At 44.0% G+C, this 15,359-nt stretch overlaps 1 protein-coding gene across 1 annotated transcript; it reads right to left on the bottom strand.

Annotated features, from left to right (window-relative positions):
* Positions 1-3,146: 3,146 nt before the first annotated feature.
* CA3 (carbonic anhydrase 3) lies at positions 3,147-13,360 on the bottom strand. The gene is made up of 7 exons (XM_070382910.1): positions 13,070-13,360; positions 12,201-12,398; positions 9,802-9,920; positions 7,989-8,081; positions 6,884-6,946; positions 5,622-5,777; positions 3,147-4,126 (listed from the first exon to the last, which is right to left on the bottom strand). The coding sequence occupies exons 1-7, from the start codon at positions 13,101-13,103 to the stop codon at positions 4,007-4,009; spliced, it is 783 nt and encodes a 260-aa protein (XP_070239011.1). The 5' UTR covers positions 13,104-13,360; the 3' UTR covers positions 3,147-4,006.
* Between the last annotated feature and the right edge of the window lie 1,999 nt (positions 13,361-15,359).

The raw sequence follows: 15,359 nt of genomic DNA, 5'->3' as shown, positions 1-15,359 counted from the left end.
ACTGAGCTATCAGGGAAGCCCAAAGTTCTGTTACATGCTAGAAAAGCTACTGAAGAGGTTTAGGTATATTAACTCATTTAATTCTTAAAATAACCCTCTAGCAGTTACTATTATCATTCCTGCTCACAGATAGAGTGAGGCAGAGAGAAGTTAACTTGCCTGAGGTCATGTATCTGGGGAGTGCTGTGTACCTTGCCCCAGGTCTCCAGAAGACTGAACGAGGCTGTAAAAAGCTCATTTCTCATATGTCTCAATTTTACTGTAGCAACTACTAACTCATAGGCTTCACAAAGTAAAAATGTTAGTCGCTCAGTCATGTCCGACTCTTTTGTGACCCCGCGGACTATACCTCTGTCTGTGGGATTCTCCTGGCAAGAATGCTGGAGTGGGTTGCCATTCCCTTCTCCAGGGGATCTTCCCGGCCCAGGGATCGAACCCACATCGCCTGTGTCTCCTGCACTGTAGGCAGCTTGAGTCTCTACCTGCTGAGCCACCAGAGAAGCCTGGCTTCACATTTGGCTACGAAAATTCTCAGAACTATGTGAGACTCTCACCATCTTTTCTGTTGCAGATAGGTATTGACGGTTAATGCTGAACATTTGAGAAAAGGAGACAGGGTGTTCAGGATTTAAAAATAAAAGCCCTTATTGCTCTGCAATTGGCGTTTCATTTGTCATTTTCGTCATTACTTTGCCGCCATCTAGTGGCCCAGATGAAAATTTTAAATATGTTGCTGCCATCTAGTGACCGAAATGAAAATAACATGCAAATAATTTTGCCTTCTCATTTGCATTTTAAGTGCTACCTTGATGAACTTGTTTAGCCCCTAAGTCATGTCTGACTCTTTGCTACTACCTGGACTGTATCTTGCCAGGATCCTCTATCCATGGGATTTCCCAGGCAAGTATACTGGAGAGGGTTGCCATTTCCTTTCTTCAGCAGATCTTTCTGACCCAAAGATCAAACTCATGTCTCCTGCTTGGCAGGCGGATTCTTTACCACTGAGCTACCTGGTTAGGAGTCGTTTTTAAAAAAATCATTAAATATTCATATACTAAATCCAAAATTCTAAAAAAAATAACATCTGCAGTTCTTTTTTCTTCTCACTTATTCTTTCTCTTCTAAAATAATGTATTTTGCTCATGTCCAGAGTCCATTTTATTTTGATATTAAAATATCAAATAAGCAGGTTTTACAGGAGAAACTAAAATCTAATTAATTTTATTTATGCGTGGTGTCTGATGTGGTTTTGGTTAGAATGATTTTATTTGCACCTATTCTTATTTGAGTAACATACTAATTTTTCATATCTCACCAAGCTTGTTTATAGTTGATTAATTTCACCCATATTTATTGAATTATATAAATGATTATAATTAGACACTGAAATCTGCCATTTTACACAGTCTGTGTAGAATTCTTCCCATTCATCTACATAAATATTCACCGATTGCACGTAAAGAATTCTGAACCAGTGGTCCTGAATAGTTATTTACCTCTTCATAAATATATTCTGTCTTCCCATTAAGTGGGTGGGAATTATATTTGCAGCCTCAAAAGGTAACAAGGCCCTATATTCAGTAAATTCTTATTGGTTGATGCCCCACTCATAGACTTTCAAGGTTGTCATCATCTGACTATTATAACACCCTTCCTTTAAATTAGTTTTTGCCCTTTGTTGAAGTTTTAAAATGCCTGAAATGATTATATCCTCAAGAACGAGAGTTCACAGATGTGAAACATTTTCACCACAGCAGCTCCTACCCAAGTCGCTTCTGTAGGCTGTATATGCCTAAAACATCTTTGTTTGGAAACCTGTCCATGATCAGAAAATATGATCCTCCCACTGAATACAGACTACAAGTGTGGTTTTGATGTTCTAGTGGACATTTCTAGGAACTCAGCACTTTTGAGTTGCAGGCAGAAGTTGAGAGGAAGTTTTAAGTTGAGTGATAATTGTGATCATTGGCAATGACTTGGGTGAGGGGCGGGGAATATATATTCTACTGGGAAGCTACTACCTAAAGCTAAAGAGGTCACTTTCCAAGGAGACCCAAACTAAATGAAATGAAGAAAGAAACAGTATGAATCTTCATCCTGTGTTGTTCAAGGAGATAAGTATTTGTCCTGGGTTTATCCATGTTCGTGACATTATTTATTCACCAAATATTTGCTGAGGGCTTATTAAGTGCCAGACACCATGCTGCTAAGTCGCTTCAGTCGTGTCCAACTCTGTGTGACCCCAGAGACGGACACCATACTAGAATGTTAGCATATGAGACTCAAGTCTACGCCATCAGGGAGCTCATGGTCTAGGGAGATACTTTCCTGGATTAGATATTTCCCCTCAACACCGCTGCAGCTTTGTCTAGCCCATCCTTCAGCAAGTGCCACTGTAGCTGAACTAAGCCCTACGTTCCTCCACCACACAGTGTTTTTGCGGCGCTCCCTGCATTACCAAGTAAGTACCCTGAGAGAATCAGCTTGTGTATTACCACTAATTGATGAAAACTCCACACCTCCTAATTTCAAGGGATTTAATTAACACACCCAGTTTGCACTGACCAACCTGGTTTAACCTCACCCAAGTGGTAATCTATTAAATAACGTTAGCCTCCCAGGACTCTGTCACGTGACTTGACTTCCGGCTTTGCAGGACTCTCCTGACCCAATACCATTCTCATTCCTTAGGCTAACTCAATTACTGCTGCCATTTTCAAAAGTAAGTTAACAGATTAGCCAGTGACGTGATGAGAGTTCATCAAGGCTACTCACGGCAAAATTGGACTTTATGCCTAAAGATATTTCACTTTTGAAGGTCTCAAATATATGGATGTTTGCAGTGTCAGACAGACGTCATCTCAGTGTGCATTTAAAAAAATAATGACATAAAGGCTACAGTCTGACGATTCCATGCCCCTAAGTTAGCAACCATGGTACTGATAAGGACCCCCTAACCTAACCAGTCCACACTGTCAACTCTGTGGCTACACAAGCCCCTTCTGGCCTGCAGTTTCCTTGGAAAGCCCCCAGGAAGTGCTCCAGCGACTCCACAAGGAAAGCAGCTTCCAGTCAAACTCAGAATGAGTCCCTTCAGTTATGAAAACTCACAAAGTTCCCCCTCCACAAAAAACAACTCTCAAGTGTCTGCATTCATGTCTTTATTAGTTTGGATGATCAGTACACTGCTTTTATTTCAAGTGCAGTCATTCATTCCTGCGAGTTCTAGGACTTGTTAATCCCACCCTCACATTGGAAATACATCAGAGACATTTTTTACCTTAAGAAGCATGCAAAGATAAAAGTAGTAAAATGAAAAATAAATGGCCCTCCTTCAGGTAAAGAAAAATATCAGGATAAAGTCAACTACCTTCATGAAGAAAACATTCAAATAATGGGTCAAATTTTTAAAAAAATTCCTGGTCAGTGTGTTTTACTTTCATTGATAATCAAAACCAGGAGACCTCTACAGCGGTTTTAAATGTTAATAAATGATGCACTTCTTATTGGTTTATTTAAGGGTTAAAATGCATAATCATCTCCATTCTTGATGTTCACAGTCACTTTAATTTCTGCTACAGAATCTGCAGACTCCTCTACGCCCACGTATAGAAGTACTCAGTATTTCTTTAAGATGGATAACGCATCATAGAAAAAGGGTAAACGGAAGTTCTGTGAAATTTAAGATGACACAGAAATGGTGCCCAGGAGGCACTTTTTCCCTGTCTTTACTCTCCTCACCCTGCTTCTTCTTCTTCTTTGAAACCTTACTAGAAATGCTACTTTTATAGGCAAGGTGTTATCACAGAGGCTAAGCGCTCTCACATCAGATCCTGGGAATAGTAGCTCTGATTTCCTGGTGATGGCGTCTCTCATCTGCTCTGCTCTGCGTGGAAACACGGGGATGGACCCGGAGTATACCGGAGTCAGAAGCACCAAGAGGAGGTGAGGGACCAAGCTCTGCAGGGCCGGCTTCCTTTCCTGAAGAGGGCGAGCTCCAGCGGCCTCACTTGAAGGAGGCCTTCACGATCCTGCCCTTGATGGGCTGCGGGGGGCGCCAGTTCCTCACCAGGGGCACCGGGGGCTCGTTCTCCGCGCTGGAGTACAGAGTGCGCAGCTTGGCTATCTGCAGGCGGGAAGGGGAGACGTCACACCACGTCCACCCGAGCGGACGCTAAGCGTGGGACAAAGAGAGATGGCTGGCTTTCTGGACGAGCGAACCACAAAACCGTCTCCAGTGTTCAGTCTAGAGTTACTGGTTGCCAGTTCCAGAGTAAGAACAACCTCTTTGTGGTTAAAAAAACAAAACAAAACACATACACACACACACCCACCTCTTTCTTCCTTTTGTAGAGGATCACTATCCCCTGTGATTAAAACCTTTTCATCTAGAATTCTGAAACAGTCATCTTAATCTGATGGATTATATGTAAGAGTGGAAGACAGCGTCAGTGCAAGTAATAAGCTCAACTGGCCTTCACTGCATAATGGAGTCAATTTACATGACTGTAATTTACAGGAAGGGAAGCCTAAGCAGAAGACCAAAGGCATTTGAAAGCAGACAGAGGGGAGGTGGAATCTCAGATGCTACCCTTGGCTGTGTGGTCATAAGCAAGTTACTTAACCTTTCTGAGCATTGGCCTCCTTAGCTGTAAAACTGAGGGATTAGCTGTGTCTGACTCTTGCAATCCATGGACTGTAGCCCACCAGGGGCTTCTGTCCATGGGGTTTTCCAGGCAAGAATACTGGAGTGGGTTGCCATTCCCTTTTCCAGGGATTCTCTTGAGCCAGGGATCGAACCCAGGTCTCCTGCATTGCAGGCAGATTCTTCCACATTCTGAGCCACCAGGGAAGCTGACACCTCACAAGGATGTTCAGTCTCTTCCCATCCTTTCCCCAAGGCTGTATTTACCATCCCATTTGCTAAACAGTCCTCAGTATTTGGGGTTCTCCAAATTAGCAAGGACGATGAGATGGTTGGATGGCATCACCAACTCAATGGACATGAGTTTGAGCAAGCTTCAAGGGTTGGTGATGGACAGGGAGGCCTGGCGTGCTGCAGTCCATGGGGTCGCAGAGAGTTGGACAGGACTCATCACCTGAACAGCACCACCATCATCTATAAATGTTGTGCACTTAGCCTGGTACCCTCTGGAAGCTGAGTTTTAGAAAGTTAAACAAGCTGATCGTAATTAACCATGGCAAACTATGAAAGCGCCAGCAGTAGAGATTGGGTAAGCACCTATTTAGCAGCTTTATATTTTCAGAGACTTCCACACACACTCTCTATCTACTCTTAGGGATTCCCTGGTGCCTCAGCTGGTAAAGAATCCGCCTGCATTGGGGGAGACCTGGGCCTGATCCCTGGGTTGGGAAGATTCCCTGTAGAAGGGAAAGGCTACCCACTCCAGGATTCTGGCTTGGAGAATCCCATGGTCAGAGGAGCCTGGCGGGTTACAGTTCATGGGGTCGCCAAGAGCCGGACAGGACTGAACGCCTTTCACACACACACACACACACACACACACACACACACACACACACACACGCTTTCCAGTTAGTGCCGGCACCCCGCGGAGCCCTGCAGATCCGGAGCCCCGCGCCCCACGGCGGGCGCTCACCTGGTCGGAGCTGACCGTGATGGGCTCCTTCAGCAGCAGCCACACGATGCACTCCTCGCAGGGCGGCGTGGTAAAGGAGCCGTGGTAGGTCCAGTAGTCCCGGCAGGCGGGGAACAGGCAGGACGGGTTGAAGTTGTTGAAGGGTGCCTCCTTGCCCTGCGAGAGAGCGGAGGTGAGCAGGCGCGCATGGCGCCCCGCATCTCAGCTTGAGGGGGGTGGATTTCAAAGGCAACGGAGAAAACAAGCTTGGGATCAAATCCGTGTCTTTTAGAAATAAAAGGGGTGCGGGGGGAGGGAGCTGGGCAGGTTTGCATGACATGACTTTGGCACAATCATTGTAATATTTTATCCCTTATTCTCTATCTGTAGAACTATAAACCTACCATTTCTTAAGAAAAAAGACAAACTCATTCTAAACTAACAGAAATATTTCATATAAATTAATGCTGTGGTTCCTGATGATACAAAACAGGCTTGCATTTTTATCAAATGTCATCCTCAGAATACTTTACCTAGTGGTAAAACTAAAAGTGATGACTAAAACAGTCTCAAAGAATTAAAGTGAGTCTGTTAAGTAGAAGAATTAACTGTTAAGATTTAAAATATACAGGTGCAATCCAGGAGAGAAAGGGAAACACTAGGACCCAAACATTTAGTGCCTCTGCAAGTGTGTAAGAGTGTGTGTGTGTGTGTGTGTGTGTGTTGGGCAGGGAAACACCACTCAACTTCTCTCTCAAACATTTCATTAAAAATGTAATTATCTGACAGGTTGACTATGAGGGTTAAATAAGCTTATGTATGTGAAACTGCTCTAAAACCAACAAACCACAAAAATATACAAACATAACAGCATTTGCTTTTATAGGTCTGCCTAGCATATTCATTCGGAGAAGGCAATGGCACCCCACTCCAGTACTCTTGCCTGGAAAATCCCATGGATGGAGGAGCCTGGAAGGCTGCAGTCCATGGGATCGCTGAGCAACTTCACTTTCACTTTTCACTTTCATGCATTGGAGAAGGAAATGGCAACCCACTCCAGTGTTCTTGCCTGGAGAATCCCAGGGACGGGGCATCCTGGTGGGCTGCCGTCTATGGGGTCGCACAGAGTCGGACACGACTGACGTGACTTAGCAGCAGCAGCATATTCATTGAACAATTTACTAACAGATTTTAGGTGAAAGAAGCACACTTGAAAAATGTAAAAAGAAAAAAATTGATATAACCTGACTTTATGTTCTATGAGGGAAAATGATATTTTTTACCTTCGTCTTAATTTTGTCCAGTGCATCAAGGAGAAGCTGGAACTCGCCTTTCTCACGTCCTATCTGTAAAAAAATAAAAAAGGGAGAGAGAAAGAGAAAGAAAACTAACGATTATAATTTTCTCTTCTCCATAATTTAGGATTGTCTTAAAAGCTGATTTTAATCCATCCATCTACAACCAGTGTTTATAAATCTGCCAGAATATATTGCATGAAGCAAAAACATAAGTTCATCCCTCCCCCGAAATTTTAGGGTATGTATTTTCTGAACTAAACTTGGACTCTGGGTCTCTGAAATACAAAACCACAAAATTACATGTTGATTTACATCTATGTCCTTGACCTTCTCTGTGAAGTCATTCTGCTTTTCTTTTTAATATAATTGCAGCTAAGAGGACTCAATGTACCTAAAACTAAACCTATTGTCTTTCTGCTCAGACCCACTCCACTTCCTGTAGTGTTGTGCTCAAGCGCTGAAAAGGACCCAGTGAATTCAGAACATAAAACAAATTAGGTCATTCAAAAAGAAAGAAGCCAGATTTTCACCTCTGGCTTAAAATCTAGATCATGTTACCACTAAACTCATGTGTTAATGACACTAAGTCCTCTCTAAACCAAGGCTGGCTCAACAACACACACATTCCATGTGCTATCTTAGCCTGGGATCATGTGAGTGGTGGCCACCCTAAGCTGAGAGGATGCTCAGCCAGGGACTTGGCATCACAGTGATTTCCAACACTGGCTTTTCTGGTTTCCACTGCAATTGACGTGGAGGAGCCAGAAAAGGTAATGAATAAGGCTGCCCTTGCCTTCACTGCCGCTGAAATAAGCTCCTTCAAAGGCTCCATCCCCACTGCCCCAACACACACACAAACACACCCCGCACCTTGAGAAAATTTAGAAGGCTAGGGCGACCGAAGTATAGCTAAAGGTGCTCTTTTAAGGGAGAACAAAACCTTTTGAGCTGATCTTACCAGAAATATCTTGATTAGCTGAATGAATCTTGAACTTCATTCCTCTCTCCCATATAAATAAAATGACGTGAAACCTAAGCATTGATAAGGAACTAAACTTTGAAAACAACATGCACTCAATTTTTACCTTACCTTCAGAAAAACCCCAACCACAGCTATACCATCGGCATGCTTCAGAGCAGTTGCATAACTGTTATACTTTGAATTCCAGTGAACCAAATGGAGCTGAAACCATAGAACAGACGTTAGGAGGTACATGCCTAAAATAAGGAAATAAGTGTGAAATTATTCACAATAAACCCAACAACTTTACAGTCTAAGATTGCTGAACACTCTCGTAGAAGTTGACAGAATTCTAAATGTTAACATGAGATATTTTGGCAAGACTTTTGATGGCTCAAATAAAAAGTTATGACAGGTAGAATTGGTGAAAACCAAACTGTCACTAAATCAATTCATAATACTATGTTAGCTTTGTATATTAGTCCTTTTTCTGACCAAAACAGTGAAATACAGAGCTCTAAACAGGAATCTGCTAACACACTGAAGTCACAATTAACTGGGAAGTAGGAGAGGAAAGATAAGGGGACAAATTCTTGGATGTTTTTCACGCCTCTCTCAGTAACAAACGCTCTAGAACCAGTTGGTAACCTTATCTTAATAAGGTTAAGGTGCTTACATATGCACTAGTTAAATTGGTCAAATTTCCACATTGAATTACACAGAATGGCAAGAGAATACCATAGTTCATGGCAGTTTAAAAATACTGTCTTCAAGAACAAAACTGTGTGATAATCCCGCATATCAAGACCAAACTGCAAGGCTTGGCCCTATTGAGAAGGAATATACTAAATTTTCCCCCTTTTGTGGGGAAAGACGTCTGAAAGGCATTCTCAATTAATTTATCCTGTCACTGGCTGTCTAGATGGCCTGCAGAGAAACAGAATGGTCACGGGGAAGTACTCTGGGTCTCTCACAGTTCAGCTGAGCTGTTTTGTTGAGCTGAGTTAAGCTGCCTTATGATTCTGCCCAAGAGCACGTCCACAAATGGTTCCAAGGCTCCTGGCTCCTATGTTGCCCAGAGCCTGCCTCTGGAAGAGTCTGGCAGTACAAATGGAATTATCCTCACCTCCAGGGCATGCGTTGCCCCTTATAGGCTTGGCTTTATACAGAGAGCATGCGGGAGGCTTGTCTTATTTCCTTGTAATATGATGCCTTGATCTGAGCTACAATCATGCGCTTCCTTTAATGGGTTCTCAGGAACAGAGTATATAGTATCTGCTCATTTTAAACTGTGTGTATCTACAGCCAGCTATCTCTCTGCGTGCGTAAGTCCATGTGTACATATAAAGTCACACGTATACCTATACTGATGCACCCGCTTCCTTAAGAGACGAGAGCCTGGGCATCAGCCAGCATCGCGGAGTGCTATTTTTAAAGCACCACACTCTCATAAAAGAGGAGGCTTAGGGCACTGGGCAGGATGATGAAGCCAATCAGCACGAAGCAGAGCACCAGTCCAGCACCATTGCGGTGGGACTTCGTTACGTAACCTTCTGGCACCTCGGTTTCCTCACCTGTAGCCCATTCCACAGCCTGCTGAGAGGGTCACAGGGGTTAACACCTGCAGGCACTTAATAAGCACTGGCTCCCCTTCTCTTTTCAGTTCCATTCAGAGCCCTGGTTTTATAAAATTATTATTATTAAGCAGCCATCCACTGTCTAAATATAACCTTGCAAGTCTTCAGGCATGACACTAACTCACCTCCACTGTCTTAACCGTCTAACCCAGAATGTCTGGCAGCTTCGGTTTATGCTAAAACTCCTGCAGCTCTTTTCATGACTACAGGCTGGAAGGACGTGCAGTGGATGTTCTTCTGTCGTTACCTTTCAGCTCCGCTCTCGCTGGGTGAGACGCAGAGTGGGTCCTGTCAGGTCCCCTTACCTCTGCTGCGTACTTGACTCCATCCACGCTGTGCTCCGAGCCGTGATCGTCCGAGGAGCCCCAGTGGAGGTGGAACTGGCGGAGCCGGTATGGCGCGGCGAGGGGACCACCTCTCAGCACTGCGAGCCAGAGAAGCTAGGTCAGCAGTGAGCTCGCACTTCTGGGACGGAGCCCTGCTTTAAACAGCTACCTTAGAGCCAAAGCTTGATGGGCTGGGCTGGTGGTGGCATTCCCAAGTACACTGGTCTCTTTCTTACAAAGTGAAGCCTTGGGGTATGTCAAAATAAATGCTTTCGTTTCTCTTTCTGATTGTGTTTGCTTGTTTTGTGATTTTTTACATGTTAATTTCACATGCGTGAAAATAAAATTAAGCCAGCAGATGGGCAATGAAAACAACTAAACCCTAAAATCAAAATCTGTTGTGGGCTGCACTGAGGCGAACAGGACAGTTAGGAGCCGGGCAGACTCAGGGTCCAATCCCAGCCCCATCCCTTTCGAGTTGTGTGATCTCAGGCAAGTTGCTAAACTTCTCTGAACCCGTTTCTGTGTCTCGCCAAAGGTGATAATAATACTAACCTTTCAGAGCTGCTGTGAGGATTAAATGAGATTAAGGACTTTAAACTGCTCATCACAGTGCCTGTCACGGTCATCAAATGTGAATTCCTTCTCCGTATCTTGCCTCCAACTACACTTTTCTTTGAGACTACAGACGAGAGCTCACATCCACAGCTAATTCGGACTGTGTTTATTCAAATGAGATGGAATGGAAAATTCTGAGGTTTCCCAGGGACTCAATCAATGCTGACCCTTAAACGAGATGATTCTCCATAGTATGAGTGTGAGTTTGCTGTCCAAATATCTCAACCTGGCACTTAATTCGGTTTCACTTCATTTAGCCTGGAGAGTGATTTAGAAGTTCAAATATTTTCTAAAGGATATTGGAAACTATACAGAAGCCCTAAAGTCAAAATTTACCAATGTAAGCTAGATCAAAATAGAATTCAGAGCATAGCCATTCTAGAAAAGATAGATTAACTGTTGGTGCTGAAATGGCAGACTGAAAATCATAGGGTAGGTCTAAACTGATAGAACGAGACTAGATGAGCTTGGACACACAGAAATGAGTGTTTTAATTGCATTTTTTTCTATCCATTTTTTGTTTGATTAATTGCTCTTTGCACTTTTACCATCCACTAGGAACCGTTATAATTCAGTGATATGAGTCCAATTTATTAGGATGAATCATAAGAAAGTGTCAATATTCAATCATATTTGCTTACAAAAAGGCTTCTTCATGTGATTCAACCTAAGAGATCCTGTTTAATTTTATTACTTATCCTTCAGAATGGACCTTGATTTAAATGGAGAAAAAAATAACAGATACCAATGAGATGATTATTTAAAGAATATACATTTCTATGATATTCCTTACCTGGAACCTGCTAGTACGTAGAAATTATAGCTATTACTCTTTTTTTTTTTTTTTTTTTTTAGCTATTACTCTTTAATTACAGGATCTCTGAGAATATTCATTCATGCACATCAGTAAGGATAATTCTAACTTTTTTACAAATGTGGTTATAGGAAAATACATATTGTATATCAAGTACCAAAATGCTAAAGGTAGATTCTTACCTCATTCACAGTAAAATAAAGTATTTCTAGTTAGCCTTCTTTTATTTCACTGATTTGCTTAATGGTTATAGATGAAATAGACTTTTTTTTAAACATGAGACTTTCCATTTCAGTTCAGTTCAGTTCAGTCACTCAGTGGCGTCCAGCTCTTTGTGACCCCCACGGACAAACACAAACCAGAACTCAGGGAGAAATTATCAGTCTTGAAAACCCCTCACCAAAATGAGTAGTCGGGCGAGCCCCACAGAAGGCCAGTCTTCTTGCTTCTACCATGGGTCTGCTCTCTCCCCCGGATTGGCCCCACCCCCACACCAAGAGGAGAGAGTACCTACTTGGTTCTCTGCGTTCCTTGCTCTGTAGGATGGAATCTATGCCACATCTGAGAATGGGAGCCTTGCTCTCCAGGAGTTCGTTAGGATGCAAAACCCCCCTCAAGTATAGACCAGCAGAGCCCGGAGAACACTGCTCTGGCCTCATTACCATCACCTCCTTACTAAGCTTCATTTCAGGGGTACACTGCCAACTTTTAGCTTGGGCATGGGGCCATTTTGGAGCAGCCAGCGTGACCGGGGTTAAAGAGTGAGACCTTCTTCTTCACTGTATAAATATAATCCTTCAGACGAGCACAAAGTCAAGTGTCATCTCCATTTTCAGATAAGAAGTGCTCCCTTGTCCCACCGATTCTGTTGCTGTGACATAAATCACATTTTGCCAATACAGCCATTGAAAATGTTCTTGTGTCTCTACCTAGGTGTCATACTTACTTGACCTGTCATAAGTATCATCAAACACAACCCTGCAGGTCTTCCCATTATTTAGGATGGTCTTGGCAGAGCCTGGGTCATAGGATGCTGTCCATGGCTTCAGGGAAGGGTCGTGGCTGATCTCTTTAGTGTTCAGTTCAATGGGCGACTGGTTCTCTCCCTTGGCATTCGGGAAAAGTTCATGCCAATGGTCAGGACCTAGGAAATCAAATTGAGGGGATTCATTCATCTGGTGGCGCAATCAAAGTCCTCTCTCTAAGTGACTAAATCAGCAAAATACATGGAGGCTGGACAGTGATTATGAAAAGGTCTTGGATATCAGATTGGGCAATACAAGGCTTGGGGGCAAAGACCTGTTCATAGTTTTGTTAACAGCATACCTGTAAGGCTATATTTCACTCTGTGTATTTCCCCAAAGCGTCCCTGTATTGGCTCAAATACAGCCTGAAAGACTTATTTTTGAAGTGAACTTCATCGCATGTTTCACCAATGCCCTCTCCTATCATAGAGCTGGAATCAGCAGTGCCCCTAAGTGGGTTTCAGTATCCCTTTCCCCATCGGGAGGCAGAAACTGCAGGCAGAGCAGCTCGTACCAACACCAGGCTCAGAAAGGAGAAGAAGAGCTTGCCCAGCCAGTCTCCGAGAGAGGGGTACCCCCAAAAGCGGCCCTGGCTGGGTGGGCTTCTCCGTCAGAGGCACTGAGATCTGGGCACGTCACCGGTTCCTGCAGTGGGCATACCAGCTACCCCAGGAGAGGGAGAGATGAACGCGATCAAGGTGAGCCGGCCGGCCGTGCGGGGTCCTAGGGAAGGGCTTGGCGGGAGCGCCCCCGACCCCCGCACCCCGGCGGCGGGCCGCCGGACACTCACCATTGTGGTCGGCGTAGCCCCACTCCTTGGCCATGGCGGTGCGCGGTGCTGCCTCGGCTCCCGCCGTGCGCGGCCCGCCGGCGCCCCTTTTATGCCAGGCCCCTCACTCCCACATGGCCTTATTAGGTCAGCGAGGGTGGGGCGGGGGGCTAAAGAGACCGGGGTGGTGCTCGGGAGGCGGGCTGGGGGAAGCCAATGAATTCCGCGGGCTGGACAGCTGTCGGGATGGGGGGAGACGGCCCCCGCCCCTTGGCCCTGGAAGGGGGGCTCCCTCGCGGCTCCCAAAGCACCAGGCCCCCCTAACCTAGAGCCGAAGTGCAGAGGCCGGCGCTCTCGGCCCCCCTCCTCCAAGGCCCCCCACCTTTTTTGGGGGGGGCACGGCCGTTGCGCTTCGCCTCCGAACTGAAAGCTGCGCCCCGCGGGCTGGCGCTTGCAGCCTTGCTTGGTAGATGCTTTCAGCGCTGCCTGTCTGGCTGGCTGCAGTCTCTGGATGCTTCTGCGGGTTGATTTCACTCCAGCGATCCGGTTACCGTGGCTGGAAAGAACACGTTTGCCTGACCCATGTTTGACTCCTTCGCAGGCAACTTGCAAAATCCTAGGCACAAAGGACGGGAAAAAGCAGGCAGGAGGGCAGGTTCTCTCAACTCCGTTATCCTTAAGAGAGAGATGGTGCCAGGTCCCTGAACCAGACGTTTCTTGACCTCGCGGGTCCCCTCGGTCTGCAGGACGCCGGGGGCTGGGTCTCAGGAATCTAGGTGAGGACTGGACCCAGGTTACTGCGGAGCAGGAGCCTGGTTCTGATCTACCGACTCGGTGAACTGTACCTCTGCTCACGAGAAGTCCAGAACATTCTGGAGTGTTGGAGGGTCAGGAACATAAAGGGAGTCATATTGTTTAGAATGTATGACCTTATTTTCCAAGGCATAGTGAAAGATTCGAAGGAAAGAGAGGGCAAGTTTTCCAGAATTGCTTTGTATTTTTTTCTCCCCCTCCCAACTTGTGTTATAGCATGATGACCCATGCAAAAAGAGAATAGAACTGGTATGCGCACTGTGCACATATCAAAGACGTATTTTTAAATATCTGGTTGTAGTTCACATCGAAGAACCAGAGTAGTAGATGCTTACAATTTTAAGAATATATTGTAAAAAAAAAAAAAATTGTTTTGGTTCCAGGTCAGTATTAATTTTATTTAAAAAAGAAAAGACAGCAAGAAGAGATAAACCTATTTTCAGTGCTGTCTTGAACAGGGTTGTAACATAAAACTTTTGAAATTTCTTTGACTTTTATTGATGTTAGGATTTTGTGTTTGGGGATTACAAAACTTGAAAAGGAAATATCTTATCATGGTAAAGATAGCTCACGGCTAAGGCATGTGGAATGACTGACCACACTCATAACCTGGACGCCAGGGGAGTCACTCCCCCAGCGTATTTTTGTGCCCAGGGATTATTTGATCCACACAATAGCGGCGCTGAGTCAAGAACTGACATGGTTTGGAAAATCCAGGCAAACAGCAATGCAAGTGCTCTTAGCCTCTGAGCTCAATTATGTCAGTGTTGGATTAGAAAGGCTACTGAGTTGGCATATCTGGGCCAGTTTTCTGCTTTAATGTGATTAGTTGTGTGCTGCTGTAGTTTGTAGTTAATGGAGGTTATATTCTGCATAATTATCTGTATTAGTAAACTATGATCCTGTTCCAATTCATTAAATTGTTTCCATTCCTCTTTTTCTGCTATATATGGTTAGAAGATTGGTAACTAAGTTTCAAGTCATTTGATACAGGAATGATACAGATAAAGTTTTCAATAAACTCTGTATACCAAGCAAGGCCAACAGTATTGCTTTGTTGGTTCTGAAATTCATCATACTGTTACCATTTCTGCATAAAAAGTGTTTAAATGGGTTTTCATTAATTAAAAATTTTAAAAGACTGTACACAGCACATCAATAGCAAACACTTGCATAGTAGCACAAATTTTCACAGAAACGCTAGTTGGAATTTGCAAAGTCAAACATTTAATAGTTTTGGGTTTGTGGTCTTGAAAACTGTTGACTGGTTTTTCATTGCACTTTCTTATGAGAGTTAAACAAAACTGGAATTTCAAGACAGTTTTTAGACCATAATATGTTTTTCAAAAGCCCCAAATTAATCATCTGCATTTTGATTTATTTGCTCCAGCATATTTGTCCACAAATTTCAAAATTCTGTATCCATAAAGCAAAGAGAAAATTCTAAATTGTGTCCAAGATGCTGAGATTTCTGGATCTGGCTTTTAAAAAAGAAAAT

This window comes from Bos mutus, chromosome 14 (assembly GCF_027580195.1).
Source record: "Bos mutus isolate GX-2022 chromosome 14, NWIPB_WYAK_1.1, whole genome shotgun sequence".
Taxonomy (NCBI): domain Eukaryota; kingdom Metazoa; phylum Chordata; class Mammalia; order Artiodactyla; family Bovidae; genus Bos; species Bos mutus.
Note: the sequence above shows the minus strand (reverse complement) of the source record. Positions and strands in the feature narration are given on the sequence as shown.